This window comes from Eretmochelys imbricata, chromosome 4 (genome assembly GCF_965152235.1).
Source record: "Eretmochelys imbricata isolate rEreImb1 chromosome 4, rEreImb1.hap1, whole genome shotgun sequence".
Lineage (NCBI taxonomy): Eukaryota > Metazoa > Chordata > Testudines > Cheloniidae > Eretmochelys > Eretmochelys imbricata.
In genome coordinates, this window is record NC_135575.1 from 36,507,065 (window position 1) to 36,522,513 (window position 15,449).

At 45.3% G+C, this 15,449-nt stretch overlaps 1 protein-coding gene across 1 annotated transcript in view; it reads left to right on the top strand.

Moving 5' to 3' along the window:
• EGF (epidermal growth factor) overlaps window positions 1-15,449 on the top strand; it is an 85,048-nt gene that overhangs the window by 40,079 nt on the left and 29,520 nt on the right. Inside the window, exons 9-13 of the mRNA XM_077814404.1 lie at window positions 4,778-4,900; window positions 6,999-7,124; window positions 9,270-9,406; window positions 12,257-12,405; window positions 13,024-13,128. Coding sequence (XP_077670530.1) covers window positions 4,778-4,900; window positions 6,999-7,124; window positions 9,270-9,406; window positions 12,257-12,405; window positions 13,024-13,128 — 640 coding nt within the window. The remainder of the gene's footprint in view (window positions 1-4,777; window positions 4,901-6,998; window positions 7,125-9,269; window positions 9,407-12,256; window positions 12,406-13,023; window positions 13,129-15,449) is intronic.

The following is a 15,449-nucleotide window of genomic DNA, read 5'->3' on the forward strand; positions in this document are numbered from 1 at the left end:
AAAAGTACCAGGAATAACCACACATGCCAGCAAATAGCAAAGAAGCTGGCAGTGTTGCAAATTTAATGGAGTGGTGACCAGCGAAGGGAGCAGATGAAGTGGTTTAGGATGGAGCTGACAGGAAAACCAGGAACAAGAACCACACCTTAGGCGACTCGCTGACATCATGTCCATTTTATGAAGCGTTTGATCAGGTGCTGGACAGTGTGCCAAGCAGAGACCCAACTGTGGTACGTGATGGTCAGCCAGGACAATACTCTGCTGGCCCCAGAATCCAGCATGGGGACCGTTGGGATGGGAGTCAGCAGCAGGTGCTGAGTGCGGACAGTGAAGTGACTCTGTTGCTGAAACCGGTCCCAGAGGAGCAGCACATCTAGGGGCCATACTCTGAGGAGCTGTTTGATGCCACCCCTGGGGAGCAGTCTGCTGTGGAGCCTGCAGCAGACACAGAAGGAACAGAAACTGCCCTGAGTGTGGTAAGTTTCCGGCTCCGTTTTAATGTTTGTTGATACTATAATGGGAGGGATTTCCATTCGATGAACCAATGCAAAAGTTATTAGAAGCCCCAGCACATGTATCTGCTAATGGCCGATTGTCTGCCACCAGCGGCTTGGCTCCCTCTTCATCCACCGCGTGGCGTTCAAAATGGTGACCAGAAAATGCAAAACAGTAAAAACACCTTGAAAGTGAATATTTATTTGAGATGGCACAGATTTTTGCTAGGGCATTCCTGTTCCTTAAAAATGATAATCGTACATTGCCATGTCCGTAAGTATGCCGTTCTGTAACCACTGAACGACGTAACAAGCCACCTGGAAACAGTGATTCTAGTCCACTTTCAGCCAAAGGCAGTCCATGCAACATAGGTGACAAAATCCAGAGGTGCCAAATTTGACTGGGCATTGAAATTTTGTACAGAAACGTGGCAGGAGGCAGAGGGGTAAGGAAGATGGCTGTGCAGTTCTGGGTGTTTCCATGCAGCCATAACTGGCTAAGCCTTGTGGAAGCTAATGCAGCATCCTGTTGATTTCTCTCATGAATTTTGACCCAATCCCAGGCGCTGATAGTTGCAAACTTTTCCTGAAGCAGGAACTCCAGATACGTAGTAGCATTTTGGAGAAGAGAATATTTTCCAGGGCCACGTCAGTAGCTGACCAGCCCACTTCACTCATAGATATGTTGTTCAGTCACTATATGTGTGAATATTTCAGTTGCACACACTGCAGGTTTCCCACCAGCAGTTCGGGATAACATCTCCCTTTACCAATCAGCCACAAGAACTGTTATGTCCTCCAAAATGTTGGAAGGCCTGAAATGATAGAAGAAGCTTTTGCAGCGTGGCCACTGAGCGGCACCCACCCGCACCCAACCCAAATAGTTCTGCAAGGTTTAAGAAAGCGAAAAACAATTTTGCATTTTTAACTTACCATGGTCTATGCACTTACTTCACTGTGATTAACCAGGCTGTGTCCAGAGGCCTTCTGTGATCTGAAGTATCCCTCTCACAAAATATTGAAGTTTAGTTTGGAAAGTAACATTTTATGTCTTTGAAATTCCAGAAGGATTTTTTCTGTGCTCCTGCATTGAGCTATTTGAGACAATAACCTCGTGTCTTGTCCTGTTCCAGCTCCCTCAACATCTACTGGCTGCAGTACCTCTGCAGCTCACCCACACCGCAACAGAAGTCTGAGCCAGTGTATCTTCATGAGCCATTCCAAGAGGAAGTGTTTCCATGCTGAACTTCTGATTGGAATTCTGGACAGGGCCAACAAGCAAGTCCAGTATCAGACAGAGGAACTTGTGGCTAGAGGAAAGGCATGGTGAGAGGAAAGGCTCAGGCTAGCTGCACAGCTTGAGGACAGGGTTTCGGTGCAGTTCCCGGAACAGGAATGGTGGCTAAGGGAGAAAGAACGGTTTGAGCGGTTAATACCGCTAAAAGTAACAAGAGTACTGGTTTCTGCTTGCATGACCCACACCACAGCGTGAGTCCCCTGTGTGGTATCAAGAGATGCAGTCCAGAAAAAGCTTGAAAAACTCCATGGCTGGGTGACCTAGGCAATTGGGCTCCATGAGTGGCTGAGCAGGGCAGGGGGTGCCTCCACCTCTCCCCCGGTGCCAGGTGCATGGCAAATAGGGAAAGAAGGGAAAGGAGAATGGGGGCCCAAGGGACATGTAGTGGTAAGGGGTTTCTGTCTTGTATATGGTTTCACTGCTTGCCCTTGTCCATGCACTTCTTGGTTTTGCTAAGTAGTGGTGAGATAATGGCAGCTGGCCTGCCTGGCAATGGGTGAATGTTGTACTTTTCGAATGCATATTTATAAATAAATCTCTTTATTTTGTCAAGAAAGTTTATTGCTGTCACTGCATCACTTCATACACTTTGTATTTAAAATAATAAAGGTTCACCTCTGGCTTCACAAAGATTGTGAAGAGCACAGCAAGCCACAGTAATGCTCACAGCATTGATGACACTGGAATCCAAGAGTATGCAGTGATCTCCAACAGGATTTCACACTACCAAATGCATTCTGCAACTGCTCAGAGTGTAATCAATGCATCTTTTGCCAGGGCCTCTGGAGTCAGGTACAGTTTCATAAGCCAAGACAAAAGAGGGCATGCAGGGTCCCCTAGAATAACAGTGGGGACAGTAATTCTGTTTATGACAATGTCATTTGGTGGGAATAGTGTACAAGCCTGTCCATGAATGCAGACTCCCAATGGGCAGAAAACCATGGCATTATGAACTTTCCCAGTGCAGCCCCCTGTTGACATTCATAAATTCACCTCTGTGTCCACAAGGGCCTGCATAACAATGTGGTAGTACCCTTTGTGGTTTGTGTACTCCTTGAGGAGGGCAAACTATGGGCATATGAGTTGCATTAATGGCCCCAGTGCAGTTTGAAAACCCCATTCTCTCAAAGCCAGCAATTACTTCAGGAATATCTTTTATGCCTGCCATCTTGGGATAAACCAGATGTCTGATTGCCTCAGAAACCTTTGCCACAACTTTACCCACCATTGACTTTCCAACACCAAACTGGTTGGCAACTGGTATAGCATTCTGGGGTAGCCAGCTTCCAGTTATAGCAACCTGCTTTTGGACGGGCATTGGCTACCCTCGTGTGTCTTTACACTGGAGGATCAGGGCAAGCTGCTCGCAGAGCTCTAGAAATGTAGCTTTCTTCATCCAAAAGTTCTGGATGCACTGCTGGTCATCCCAGGTCTGCATGATGATGTGGTCCTGCCTAATGAAACCCAGCCTACGTAGGGGGCTTCAGCAGCTATGCCAAGTGTCATGAGTAGCATCGGCCAGTTCGAGTCTGCCATGTCTGTGTCTTCTTCCTCCTGCTCCATCATTAGCTCTGTCAGGTGCCTTTGGTGGGTCAGAAAGTGCTGCCAAAATGTCCACCTGAAACTCACAGAAGCTCTGCCTAAAGTGCAAGTAAGAGACATTCTTCGAATGGCACCTCCTCCGTGTTGCTGGCTCTACTAGCTGGAGCGTACAGACTAAAATGGCGGCTCGGCAGGATGTGTGGGTTGGCTGTTCAAACTTCCTGTAATGTACAGGGTGGACAGTCTTGTTTTCTCACAGTACACCATGGTCAAAGGGCGAGAGCAGCCACATTTCAGGAGGGCACTAGGGAGTCTGGGATATGGTTGGTTTGACTCAGTTCTGTATGCTGCAGTGTGGATGCCAGAGCCCCAGGTTTGAACCCAAGTTAGAAAATTCTTAATGTAGGGTTGACAATCAGTGTAGATGCTCAAGCCCTGGTTTCTGTAACCCAGGGTCCACTACTTGAGTCCTGCTAAGCCTGAGCTTATATTGCAGTGTAGACCTACCCTTAGGGAACTTCTACACTGGAATAAAAGACCTGTGGCACTGCCGTGGCTAGCCTGGGTCAGCTGACTTGGGTTTGCAGGACTCAGGCTGTGTAGATGTCTGGGCTGGGGCTGGAGCCCGGGTTCTGGGACCCTCCCTCCTTGCCCAAATGTCTACATAGCAATTTTACAGCCCCGCAGCCTAAGCCAGCTAACCTAAGCCAGCCATGGGTGTTTAACTGCTGTGTAGACATACCCTTAGGGGCCCTAGCTGAGATCAGGGCTCTGTTGAGATAGGCACTGTGTGTACAGAAGTAAGAGATGGTCCCTGTCGGGAAAACCTTATGATCTAAGGTCCTGATTCATAAAGGTACTTAAGCACATGCCTAACTCGAAGAACATAAGTAGTTCCCATTGACTTCAGTGCTTAAGTGCCTTTCTGAATTATGGTCTAATGACAAAACAAAGAGTGTTGTCCCCATATAAAGCACTTTACAGATAGAAAACTGAGGCACTGAGTAGATTAACTACTCATGGTCACACAGGGAATACAGGGCAGAGCTAGGAATTGCACCCACATCTCCTAATTTCCAGGTCAGTGCCTTACCCACAAGACCATCCTTCTCTTCAGATGAGCCTTCCACACAGTTTCAAAGCCCCTGCCCCTGTTCAGTAACTGGGTCAGTTTCACATGCAACAGGTGAGTGTGTCTTTAATTGCTGCACACTAAAATTTTGGAAAGTTTAAAATTACAGGGTACATATTAACAGCTTCAGAGCACAGCAACTATTTCAACTTTCTCCTCCATTATACTTAATAGAGATTTTGAAAAGCACATAGAAATCTTATCCTGGCTGTGTCCACACATGAATCTTTGTTGTGCCTGTTTAAAAATGCTGATTAACCTTTGTCAAGTTAGTATGTGTTCTGAACCCTTTTCCTTTTCAAATTACTATAGAGCTCATTTCCTGTGAAAATAATCACACTGAATGCAGCCATGGTTGTCTTGAAACATCTAGAGGGCCTGTTTGCTTCTGTCCTGAGGGATCAGTGCTCAGAGTAGATGGCAAAACATGCTCAGGTAGGATTATTAACATTTTTCTTGCTTTAATGAGTGCTCAAGTCTGTGTTTATTGCTGGTGCTGAGCACCAAAGCTGGGTGATGGTGTTTCACACTAGCTTTGTGCAGCTGTGGATACTGTGCAAGGCAGCTGAGAATCATGCTCTTTGATTGGATGAACAGAACTCATCTGTACCAATAAACATTTCTTGCCAGCGGCATTTGAACCTCGTCAGGCCGTATTCTGCTTGCCCTTTTTGTAAATGCTAATCTGGACGCTCCACAGACGTTTGTTCCAGAACACACGCATTAACAATTTCCCCTTGGCAGAGTCTCTCAGCAGGCACAGCACAGAGAATACAGCTCAAAAGTTGAACAGGGTGGTGGTGGGGATTAGCAGAGGTGACTTTGCAGTTTCCCAGATTCTGGGCTGTCTAACTTATGTCAGCCTTAGCTCAGCTGCCTATGGGCTGCTGTGAGGCCTGAATAGCTGTAGTATAAAGCGTTTTTGTTACTTGCCCTCCACTGCTGACACCTGCTCCCAATGGGGGGACTGTGTAGGGCTACTTTGCCGGCCCTGTGAAGTTTTGGTGTCACAGGAATTCCCCCTGGGCCATTGGGGGCCCCTTTACAGCTCCTCCATATTTTGGAGTGTTATAGGAGCCATGATCTAAGAAGGGTCAAGGGGGTGGGGATAGTTTTAGGCAGTGTGGCTCAGTTGAGTCAGTTTATGTAGCCAATGGGTATGTCTGCACTGCAGCTGGGTGTGTGCCTTTGGACCAGAGGTGGGCAAACTGCAGCCTGCGGGCCACATCCAGCCCATGGGTCCCTCCTGCCCGGCCCTTGAGCTCCCAGCCAGGGAGGCTCGGCCCCTGCCCCCCACTGCAGTCCCCCTCCCCCGCAGTTATGCTGCCGCGTGGGCAGTGCTCTGGGTGGTGGGGCTGTGCGCCCCTGCCGGGCAGCGCAGCAAGCTCCGGCCAGGTGGTGCAGCTGCCAGACATACTGCTCTGAGTGGCATGGTAAGAGGGCCGGGGCTGGGGGGTCCCAGGGGACAGTCAGGGGACAGGGAGCAGGGGGCGGTTGGATAGGTGTGGGAATCCCAGGGGGCCTGTCAGGGGGCGGGGGTGTGGATAGGGGTCGGGGCAGTCAGGGGCAGAGGGGGTTGGATAGGGGCGGGGGGTCCAGGGAGGGGGCCATCATGGGATAAGGAGCAGGGGTTAGATGGGTCAGGGGTTCTGAGGGGGGCAGTCAGGGGGCGGGAAGTGGGAGGGGGTGGATAGGGGGTGGGGCCAGGCTGTTTGGGGAGGCACAGTCTTTCCTACCCGACCCTCCATACAGTTTTGCAACCCCAGTGAAGCCCTCGGGGCAAAAAGTTTGCCCACCCCTGCTTTAGACATTTGTGGCACAGGTAGTGGCTTGGTCTAGCTGTTCAAGTACAAGACCAACCAACCCGCCTCGGTTTGTCCTCAGGTGGCTGGCATGTGCTGCAACATCCACCCAGGTATTTTTATCACGCTAGCTCGTGTGGAGGAATGGTCTCTTTTGGTGTGGATAGGGCTGTGCAGTGATTTATTTTTTTTAAATCTAGTAAATCATTTGCACTCTCCATTCTCCCAACAAGGTGGCTTAAGCTTAGAAAATGAAACAACAAAACATGATGTTCTGGCCTGTCAAGTTAGAAGATCAATGGGTTTCATTGCTTAATTACCCTAACCCATTTCACCTTCTGGTGAGAGAATGGCTTTAATTTGCTGTACCATGGGACAAAGCACAAATATTCAGTGTCTGATGGAAGTAGTTACTTTCTGTAGATTTGACTAGAGTTCTGTTGAGTAAAATAAGCTGACTTAAATAATCAACACCTGCAAACTCTGTTCATATGTCCTACTGCCCCTGTTGTAAATCTTCAAGAGGAGATGTAACAGAAGGAGCTGATCATGTTCACCCATGTTGGTAACCTTTGGCCTTTAACAATAATGCGGAAAATCTTTGGCAACAATAAAATCTATCTCATAGTTAAAATCACAATTGTATGGGTTGTTCTGTTGCTGATACTTGTGATTTTATAGTGTTTTATATTATAACTACAGTTTAATTCTTAAAAAATGCTCTGTTTAAGGTTGTACATCTCTGGATAATGGTGGATGTAGCCAGATTTGTACCTCTTTAAGTCCATCTTCCTGGGAGTGTGGTTGTTTTCCTGGATATAAGCTGCAGGGGGATAAAAGACACTGCACTGCTATAGGTCAGTATTGAAGTGTTCCTGGATATTCCTGGCCATATAACAAGAAAGTTATAACAACTTTTAAAGGGGATTGGGTATTTTGAATCACTCTTTCACATTTTTTAATTAATTGGAATGAATTTGAGGAATATTGGTAGTTTGGGAAAATAAAACATGGTGAAATATATCACGACGTACATAACTACATAGTTCAGTCTCCCTTGCAACAGATTGTTTCTTTTAGTCAACTTCAGTCGTTTGAGGGGCCCCATCCTGCATTGTGTAGCATGGGGGAGGGGATTGCTGTGTCCCAGAAGTAAATGGGGAGCCGTGTGTGCAGCAGTCTGCTGATGTGCTACACAATGCAGGATTGGGGTCTAGGTTTTTATATGTGAGGGCTGGGCAAGGCATGGCCAGCTGAGGGCCCTCTATTGCATAAGTTATTTTCACCACTGATCCAAAAAAGCCCAAGTTTGTTGACATGTACGTCCCAGTGCAAGGCCCATCTATTTGGGGTGAGGATAGTGGTGGTGGGCAGATAGTAGATTGGTTTTTGGAGTGAATCTTTACTTTTAGATTTTTGTCAGTGTTAGATGTTATGTTATGTATTATACATATGCCCAGAGAAGTTGCATTTTATAAATTTAAAAATGAATAAGTTGCATTGTCAAACATCAGGCATATGACAGTGTGCACATCTACACTGTGCAGTTTTACTCCGTGCATGTCAATACCAATCTGCAGTCTTTGCTATTACAGTGCAAAGCTCCTTATGGTCCCTCACTGTCAAGTGAACTGGATTGTATGGTGGTGTTGTGATGTACACTTTATACGAGGAAGGATTTTCTTGCGGCTGAGTTGCTGGACTGGCACGAAGAGATGTGGGTTCAATTTCTGCCTCTGCCACAGACTCTGTGTCCCCTTGAGCAGATGACAGGGCTCTGATCCTGCAAACACTTAACATATGTTTACTTATAGTCTCCTGTGAAGTGGAAAGCATGTACATGCTTGCAGGATTAGGACCTAAGGCTCTGTGCTTCAGTTTCCCCACCCTTCCTTTCATCCTTTGTCATTCACTATTTCTATTTAGTTTATAAATTCTTTGGAGCAGAAAGTCTCTCTTACAACTTGGTTGTACAGTGCCTCACACAGTGGTGCCCTAATCTCTCTTGTAGCCTCTGGGCAACACTGGAATGCAAATGACGACAGCAGCAATAATTAATTTATGTTGGGGGGATTAATTGAGACTGTCAGACTAACTTCATTGGTGAAGTAAGTGAGATTTAAGTCAAGGACCCAAGGGTGAAAGGCTAGTTCAATAAACTAAAGCACTATCAAGCTCCCTTCCTTTGCATTGTAAAATGCTAATTTAGGGTCTGTCGATGCTGCAATCGGAGGTCCGATTGCAGCTCAGGTAGGCGTACCCGTGCTAGCTTTAATTTAGTTAGCGTGGCTGAAAAAAGCAATGAAGATGCAATGGCACAGACACCAGTGTGTGCTAGCAAAGCAAATATGTACCCAGGGTTCTGGGCAGACTTGTACAATCTGCTCTGAAATCCATGTGCTGCTAGCTTGGTTAAAGCTAGCACAAGTATGCCTAATTTTGGTTGCTGCATTGACGTGCCGTTAGCGGTTCCCACAGTATGGGCTGTGGGGGAAGGAGGGACTGTGGCTTTCAGTCTATGTTCTGTATTTTAACACTTCCCTTTCTGTTTCTTTGTTAAATAAAAGACATCCTGATTCAGCTTGTGTATACCTGGGCCCAGACTTTCAGCCTTTCCTGAGACAAAACTTCTATTGACTTTTATAGGACTTTGCCTGAGGAAAGAACTGAGTAATAACTAAGTAAGGACTTCATGATTTGCCCTGTGCATGTCCAGCATATCTATGCAGTCACCTGTGCAGAAGAGTTAAGTGCCAGTTTAAAATTTAGCAATAAAAGGAAAAGAGGCAATTGCTTTCAGTGATAGACAATTAACTTTTTCCTTCTTCATTGATGAGATCTTGTTGATGTTGAACTTTGATTAAGATGATGGAAACAAAAGAGCGAGGAGAGACAGAGAGGAGAAATGTGCACTCTAATTGCTTTTTCACACATAAAGCATCTTATCTACAGATTACTTTGGGCCTAGAAGAATTAACATGCATGCAAAATTTCATTAACAGGCCCCAGGCCATTTTTGTTATTTGCAAATGGCCAGGACATCCGCCGCATCAGTTTTGATGGAACAGATTACACAAGTTTACTCGACTGGCAGATGGGCATAGTCTTAGCACTGGACTATGACCCAGTTGAAAGTAAGGTAAGGCATTAAAAATGAGAGGATTTTTAAGTGGTGTGAGGACAAATGGATTGTGCTTCCTTGTACCTTAACCTTTGTGCTGCCAATGATCCAGATGACATGCTGTGCTGCTATTATTCCGTTGAATGTCCAGCAACACAGTTGGTGTGGTGTTCTGTCTCAAGTAGGGTGCTAAACACAAGCCCACCGGTTAAATTTGACCCTTCAGTTCTGTCTCTTAGTTTAATGTAGTCCATATGCCAAAATGGCTGCATTTCCCACATAGTTTTAAGCATGACTACAAAGAGATACCGTGGGTCTCTTATATTGGACCAACTTCTGTTTGTGAAAAGGACGCTGTCTAGAACAAAAACATTTGTGTAATCAATTGATTTCTCACTTTAAACTTCAGAATCATTTCCTGGAAATGTATCGGGTGCTTTTATTGAGGGATCATAGAAAATCAAGGCATCTTTACCACTGTTACATATCAAAACCCATACAATATGTAGAGGCTCTTTTAACAAGCATTGCACCCAATTCTCCTAGTAGCATTAAACCAACCTTCTGCAAATGTGGCAAGCTTGTTAGCTTTTCAGAATGTGGTCCTGATTCTGCCTGGTGTTCCTTCTGGACCCAGGAGTCAGCCCACATGGAGCAGCTTGCCAGATTAGGACCAGTGAGTACTGCCTCATCCCAGTGCTCTAAGCTTGGTGAATTTGGAAGAGGGGTAGTCGAATGCTGCTTTGTTAAGCCTTGTATAACAGACAGTTTTCTCCTTATAATGAGACTTATCTCCACTGTTCTCTAAGATAATGCAGTATGCTCAAGTTTATCTGAATACCATGGGGGACGCAGATTTTATTTGGATAATTGGGAGTTCAGATAAATGAGAGGGCAGCTTCTCGCCTCAGTTCCCCAGTGGTCTTCCTTGCTGTCAGAAACAGCTAGACAGGGTATAGACATTGCTGTTGTCACAGCACATGGGCAGTAACAACAAGGCAGCAGACTCCGCAGCACCTGGCTCCTGTGGCTGCTTGGCTTGGCACACACATGCCCCAGCATTACCTCCTGGGGGCAGCTGAGGGAGCAGCATGGAGGCTGCACAGAAGATGGAGCTGGGCACCTCTGTGCTGCATCGGCCAGGGCCAGAGCTATAACGCTGCCCCAGTGAAGAGTAACTCCATGGCAGAGGTGAGAGGAGGCAGTGAGGGGGAAGTGGATGTGCATGTAGGCAGCTGGGCACAGGTGGCAGGGGGGCTTCCCTGGGAGGGTTGCAAGGTGGCAACTGAGCAGGGGGTTTCACTGGAGGGTTGCATGCTGGCAGCTGCATGGAGTGGCTAACTGGGAGGTTGCACACAGGCAGCTGGTTTTGGGTAAGGTTGCCAACCGTCTAATCACACAAACCCAAACACCCCTGCCCCGCCCCGCTCACTCCATTCCCCCCTCCCTCTGTCACTTGCTCTCCCCCACCCTCACTTACTTTCACTGGGCTGATGCATGGGTTGCGGTGCGAGAGGGGGTGCAGGCTCTGGGCTGGGGCTGAGAGGTTCAGTGGGAGGTGGCTCCAGGCTGAGCTTGGACCAGCTGGTTGGGGTACAGGAGGGGGTGTGGGCTCTGGGAGGGAGTTTGGCTGCTGGAGGGGGCTCGGGGCTGGGGCAGGGGGTTGGGGTGCAGGACGGGGTGACGGGTGCCTCGGTCGGCTCCTGGTTGGCAGCACAGTGGGGCTGAGGCAGGCTCCGTGCCTGCCCTGGCCCCACACCACTCCCAGAAGTGGCCTGCATGTCCCTGCAGCCACTGGTGGGGGAGTCAGGGGGTCTCTGCATGCTGCCCATGCCTGCAGGTACCACCCCCACAGCTCCCATTGGTGGCAGTTCCCGGCCAATGGGAGTTGCAGACTTGGTGCTCTGGGCAGGGGCAGCACACGGAGTGCCCTGTCCCCCCAGGGGTCACAGGGATGTGGTGGCCACTTCCGGGAGTGGCCAGGTGCCGCCGGACTTTTAGTAGCCTAAAATCTCCCAGTTTGGCTGCAGTAGCTTCTAGGAGATAGAGCCTTCTTCTTGCAAGCAAAATACCCATTGAAGTTAGTGAGAGTTTGCCCGAGTTGAGTTTTTAAAGGCTCAAGAAAAATCTACAGTCAGTGCAAAGGCATTAATGTTGTTGTTAGCATTTGCAGTGAAGTTTTAGTGTTATTTTGTATGCTGTTTTGCAGTTCAGGATACAATTCTCTGCTGATACCAAATATAAAATGACTTTCCCCCCCTCCTACAAATGGTGGTAACCATAACTCTAAACAGTGGAGAATTTCAGATTTCGTCTAAGGCCTTTGCAAGGTTCTCTGTGTAGGCCAGGCCGTTGTGCCTGTCTGCAGCCCCATTAGAGTTGAGTCCTGGAACACCTTGCAGGACAGGGCCTGTTATTTAAGAAAATAACAAAGACAAATGTGGAAAGAGGTGGAACAGGAGGAAATTATATCCATCCCCCTCCACACACATGTTTTCATTTACTTAAATGATCTGGCAACTAAATATTAACACATTTCTTTCTGCCTCCTCCTTCTGTTGTTTCATGGGCTGTGTTCCACTTTAGGAGGTTGCTGTGTAAAAGAGAACCTTAGGTTATTGAGGAGGTGGTATGTAGGACAGCTAGGATTTATTACTAAGCATGCTCAGCCTGCGGAAGTCATTCTGATTGAAGATAAGTGCCTGTTTGTTCGATCAATAATCACAGGATACCAGTTTATAAATAAGTGAATAGGGATTTTTCCAAAAAGAAAATTCATAGTCAGAGATGAAACAGTAAGATCAGGGAAACTGGACAGAAATGATTTGTGAAATAGTTGAAAATAATTCTTATGTTTCCTCTTAACAGATTTATTTTGCACACACAGCCTTGAAGTGGATAGAACGAGCTGATCTGGATGGCTCAAATCGTGAAAAAATTATTTGTGAAGCTATAGATATACCTGAAGGTCTTGCTGTGGACTGGATTAACCGTAAATTGTATTGGACAGACAGAGGGTATGCTCTTCTCTCTGCACTGATGCCAGAGCACATTTAACATTGATATATGGAATAACTGAACTGTAATGTGGGAATAAAGTTTCTGCAATCTTTCTGGATAAAATACAGGACTGGGAGTCAGGCCATCTGTGTTTGCTTGGGCACCATTCTGACTCAATTTCACTGTCTGTAGAGTGAGGATAATGATATGTACCTGTCTTTGTAAAGTGCTTTGAGACCCATGGATGAAAAGTGCTTTAAGAAAAGTATTTATTACTTTTGTTCTTTAACACTTTTCCTCATTCAGGAGCTTATTCTCTCCTTGATTCCAATTAATGTTCTTAATAAACAGACATCCAATTCTCTACCTACCCGAAAAAAGTAGTTTGATTTCCTGCAGAGAAATCAATTTCCTGCTATCATTCTATTGGACCAGATAATGGAGCTATGACATGAATGATTAAAACAATGGGCCAGTCAGTGCTGGCAAGACTAGCTTCCGTATTTGAAATGCCATTCATTACACTTTATGGTCAGCTAAAGAAAATGACAGTTTAAAAACTCAGTGAGTATATTTTGCTAAAAAAGGGAATGAAGATAACTGTAATGGCTCAAATTGTGTCCTATATATTGCAGGAAGTCTTACATTGGGAGGAGTGAGTTGAATGGAATGCACAGAGAAATGATCATCAAGGAGGACATCTTCCAGCCCCGAGGGATTGCTGTTCACCCACTAGCTAAGTAAGAAGTAATAGATACTATTGATCTAAGAGTAGGTGGTGAGGAAGGTAAATATTAAAGCTTTTTCCCCCCTTCTCTAATTAGGAAACCAGTGTTCAGGTCCTGCCTTTTTCCCACATAAACTGATCTCATCCTAGGATACTTGTCCACTTCTCACTGTTGGAAGTGGACTGCCCAGTGAAGCAGTAATTGGGTGTGTTGAGAGTGAAGATTGATGGAGTTGAGTGGGAGAAGTTTGCAGAGCTTCTTCCATCACTTGGCTCTATCCAGTTCTGTCAATTCTTCATCAATCAGCACCCAATTCACCTTGGAACGGGAAGAAAGCAGTAGATGACTTTTTTCTTCTTCAAGGAACTTTGACTTTTATTGTAAAGACACACATTTGCCTTTGGGACACACTGTGACCACACATGCCATCTGCCTGGTTTTGTGTGGGTGGGCAGCTGTAGCAATGGGAATCTAGAAGCAGGTTTTAAAAATACTTATGGCTTCTTTTTCACTGCTGGGCTATTGTTAGTTGAGGATTAATTACAGGAATTATGTTATTACTATACGTTTTATACAATTATCACCTGGCACCGGGGATAAATTGTATATAAATAAAACTAAGCAAATATATATATATATATTTAACTATATATATATAGTTAAAGTCACCCTCACTGGTAAATGTTATTAGTTAAAAAGGATTGTATCTTTTGCAGGACACTATATGCTCAGCTTTGAAAGTAATTTTTCCTTTTCACCAGGGAAGGGATTTTATTGCAGTTATCATATTCACGTTTAAGTAACATTGCAGTCTTTGAAGTCATATCCACAATAATCTACTGGATGTGAAGGTGCACGAATATAAACATATATCTGCACTTTTATCTTAATTACATATCTGGTGGTGCATACATAATATGTTGATGGGGACTTTAGAACCACCAAGTGATAGATTCGGGTTATTGGTGAAATCCTGGCCTTATTGAAGTTAATGGACTCCCATGGACTTTATTTGGGCCAGGATTTCACCTGTCTGTAACAGGATGGTTTCTAAAACCTGAAATAGTATTGCAGGGTTTTTCAGAGTCATTTTGATGTCAGGTATGTTTATCCTGCAGGAAAGTGCACTATAATTACTGCTGAGTGAAAAGAGTAGGTGGACCTTGTTAACCCCATCCAGGAAATAAAAGATTTTGGAAAGTGGTGATGGAACAAGGGTATGGAACACAGAGGGTCTCTAGGGAAAACACTTAGGAATACCTGAGTTTGGGAAGCTAGTTATAAGTTATCAATGGCAGTAAAGTAAAATCTCAAGTTGAAAGTAAGATTGACCTATATATAGTGTGTCACAGAATGTCGAAGTTTTATGGTCTAGTTCCTGAAAAAGTAGGCAGAAGTCCAGGCGAGTTTTGATTACTGTTGACAAGATGATTATTTTTGAAACAGTAACTGATGAATCATTGTTTAAAGTTGAAGCAAAAGATGTATTGGAGAGGGACAGATATGGTGGGGTGTGGAATTAGAGCCCAGTGAAAATGTCCCTGTTGAGAAGTTAAAGGCTAAAGAAACAACAAAGGACTATGGTAGTTTCCATGATGGTAAACGTCAGTATTAAAGTTGAAATTCAAAGTCAAACAAGAGTATTAAGAAATTGTGGGACAGATGATACTCTCCATTAGCAGTCCTTTGATGACAGAGGAACTGCTTGTGTCAGGCTAGTAGGATTTGGGGCCTACATGAGTATATTTAACAAAGGCAGATAACTTGGCCAAATTCATCCTTTGATGTAACTCCACTGAAGTCACTGGGATTACACCAGGGAAATTCTGAGGCCCCAAAATGATTAGTGATTCTGAATGCCTTAATTTTTAAGTGCCCAACTTGAGTCACTTTAAAGGGGCCTGATTTTCAGAAAATGTTGAGCCCTCAACCTCTGAAAATCAGGCTTCTTTATGCTATCTCGGTTGGGCACCCATAAACTGAGCATCAAGAATCTTTACTTAGTTTGAAAAATTTGGGACAGGGCTCATTTTTGGTTTCTTTTAATATATAAAACAAAATAGAAGAAAATAATTTCCTGGCTGACTTGCTTACAGAGATGTGCATTCAGGATTCCATGTGTGCCCTGTAACAGCTGTTGCTATCACAGTGCCTAAAGCAGCAATCGCTCCATTATTATAGAGTGTTATAGTATTATCATCTGTTGCAAGGGAAACGGAGAACCTAAACTCGGTAAGAAGCAGATGAGGGAAATGTTTCTTCAGAGATTTTATTTTAAACTGCAAAAACGGAATTATGTTCACAACCACACATATATTTAATATAATGATCTG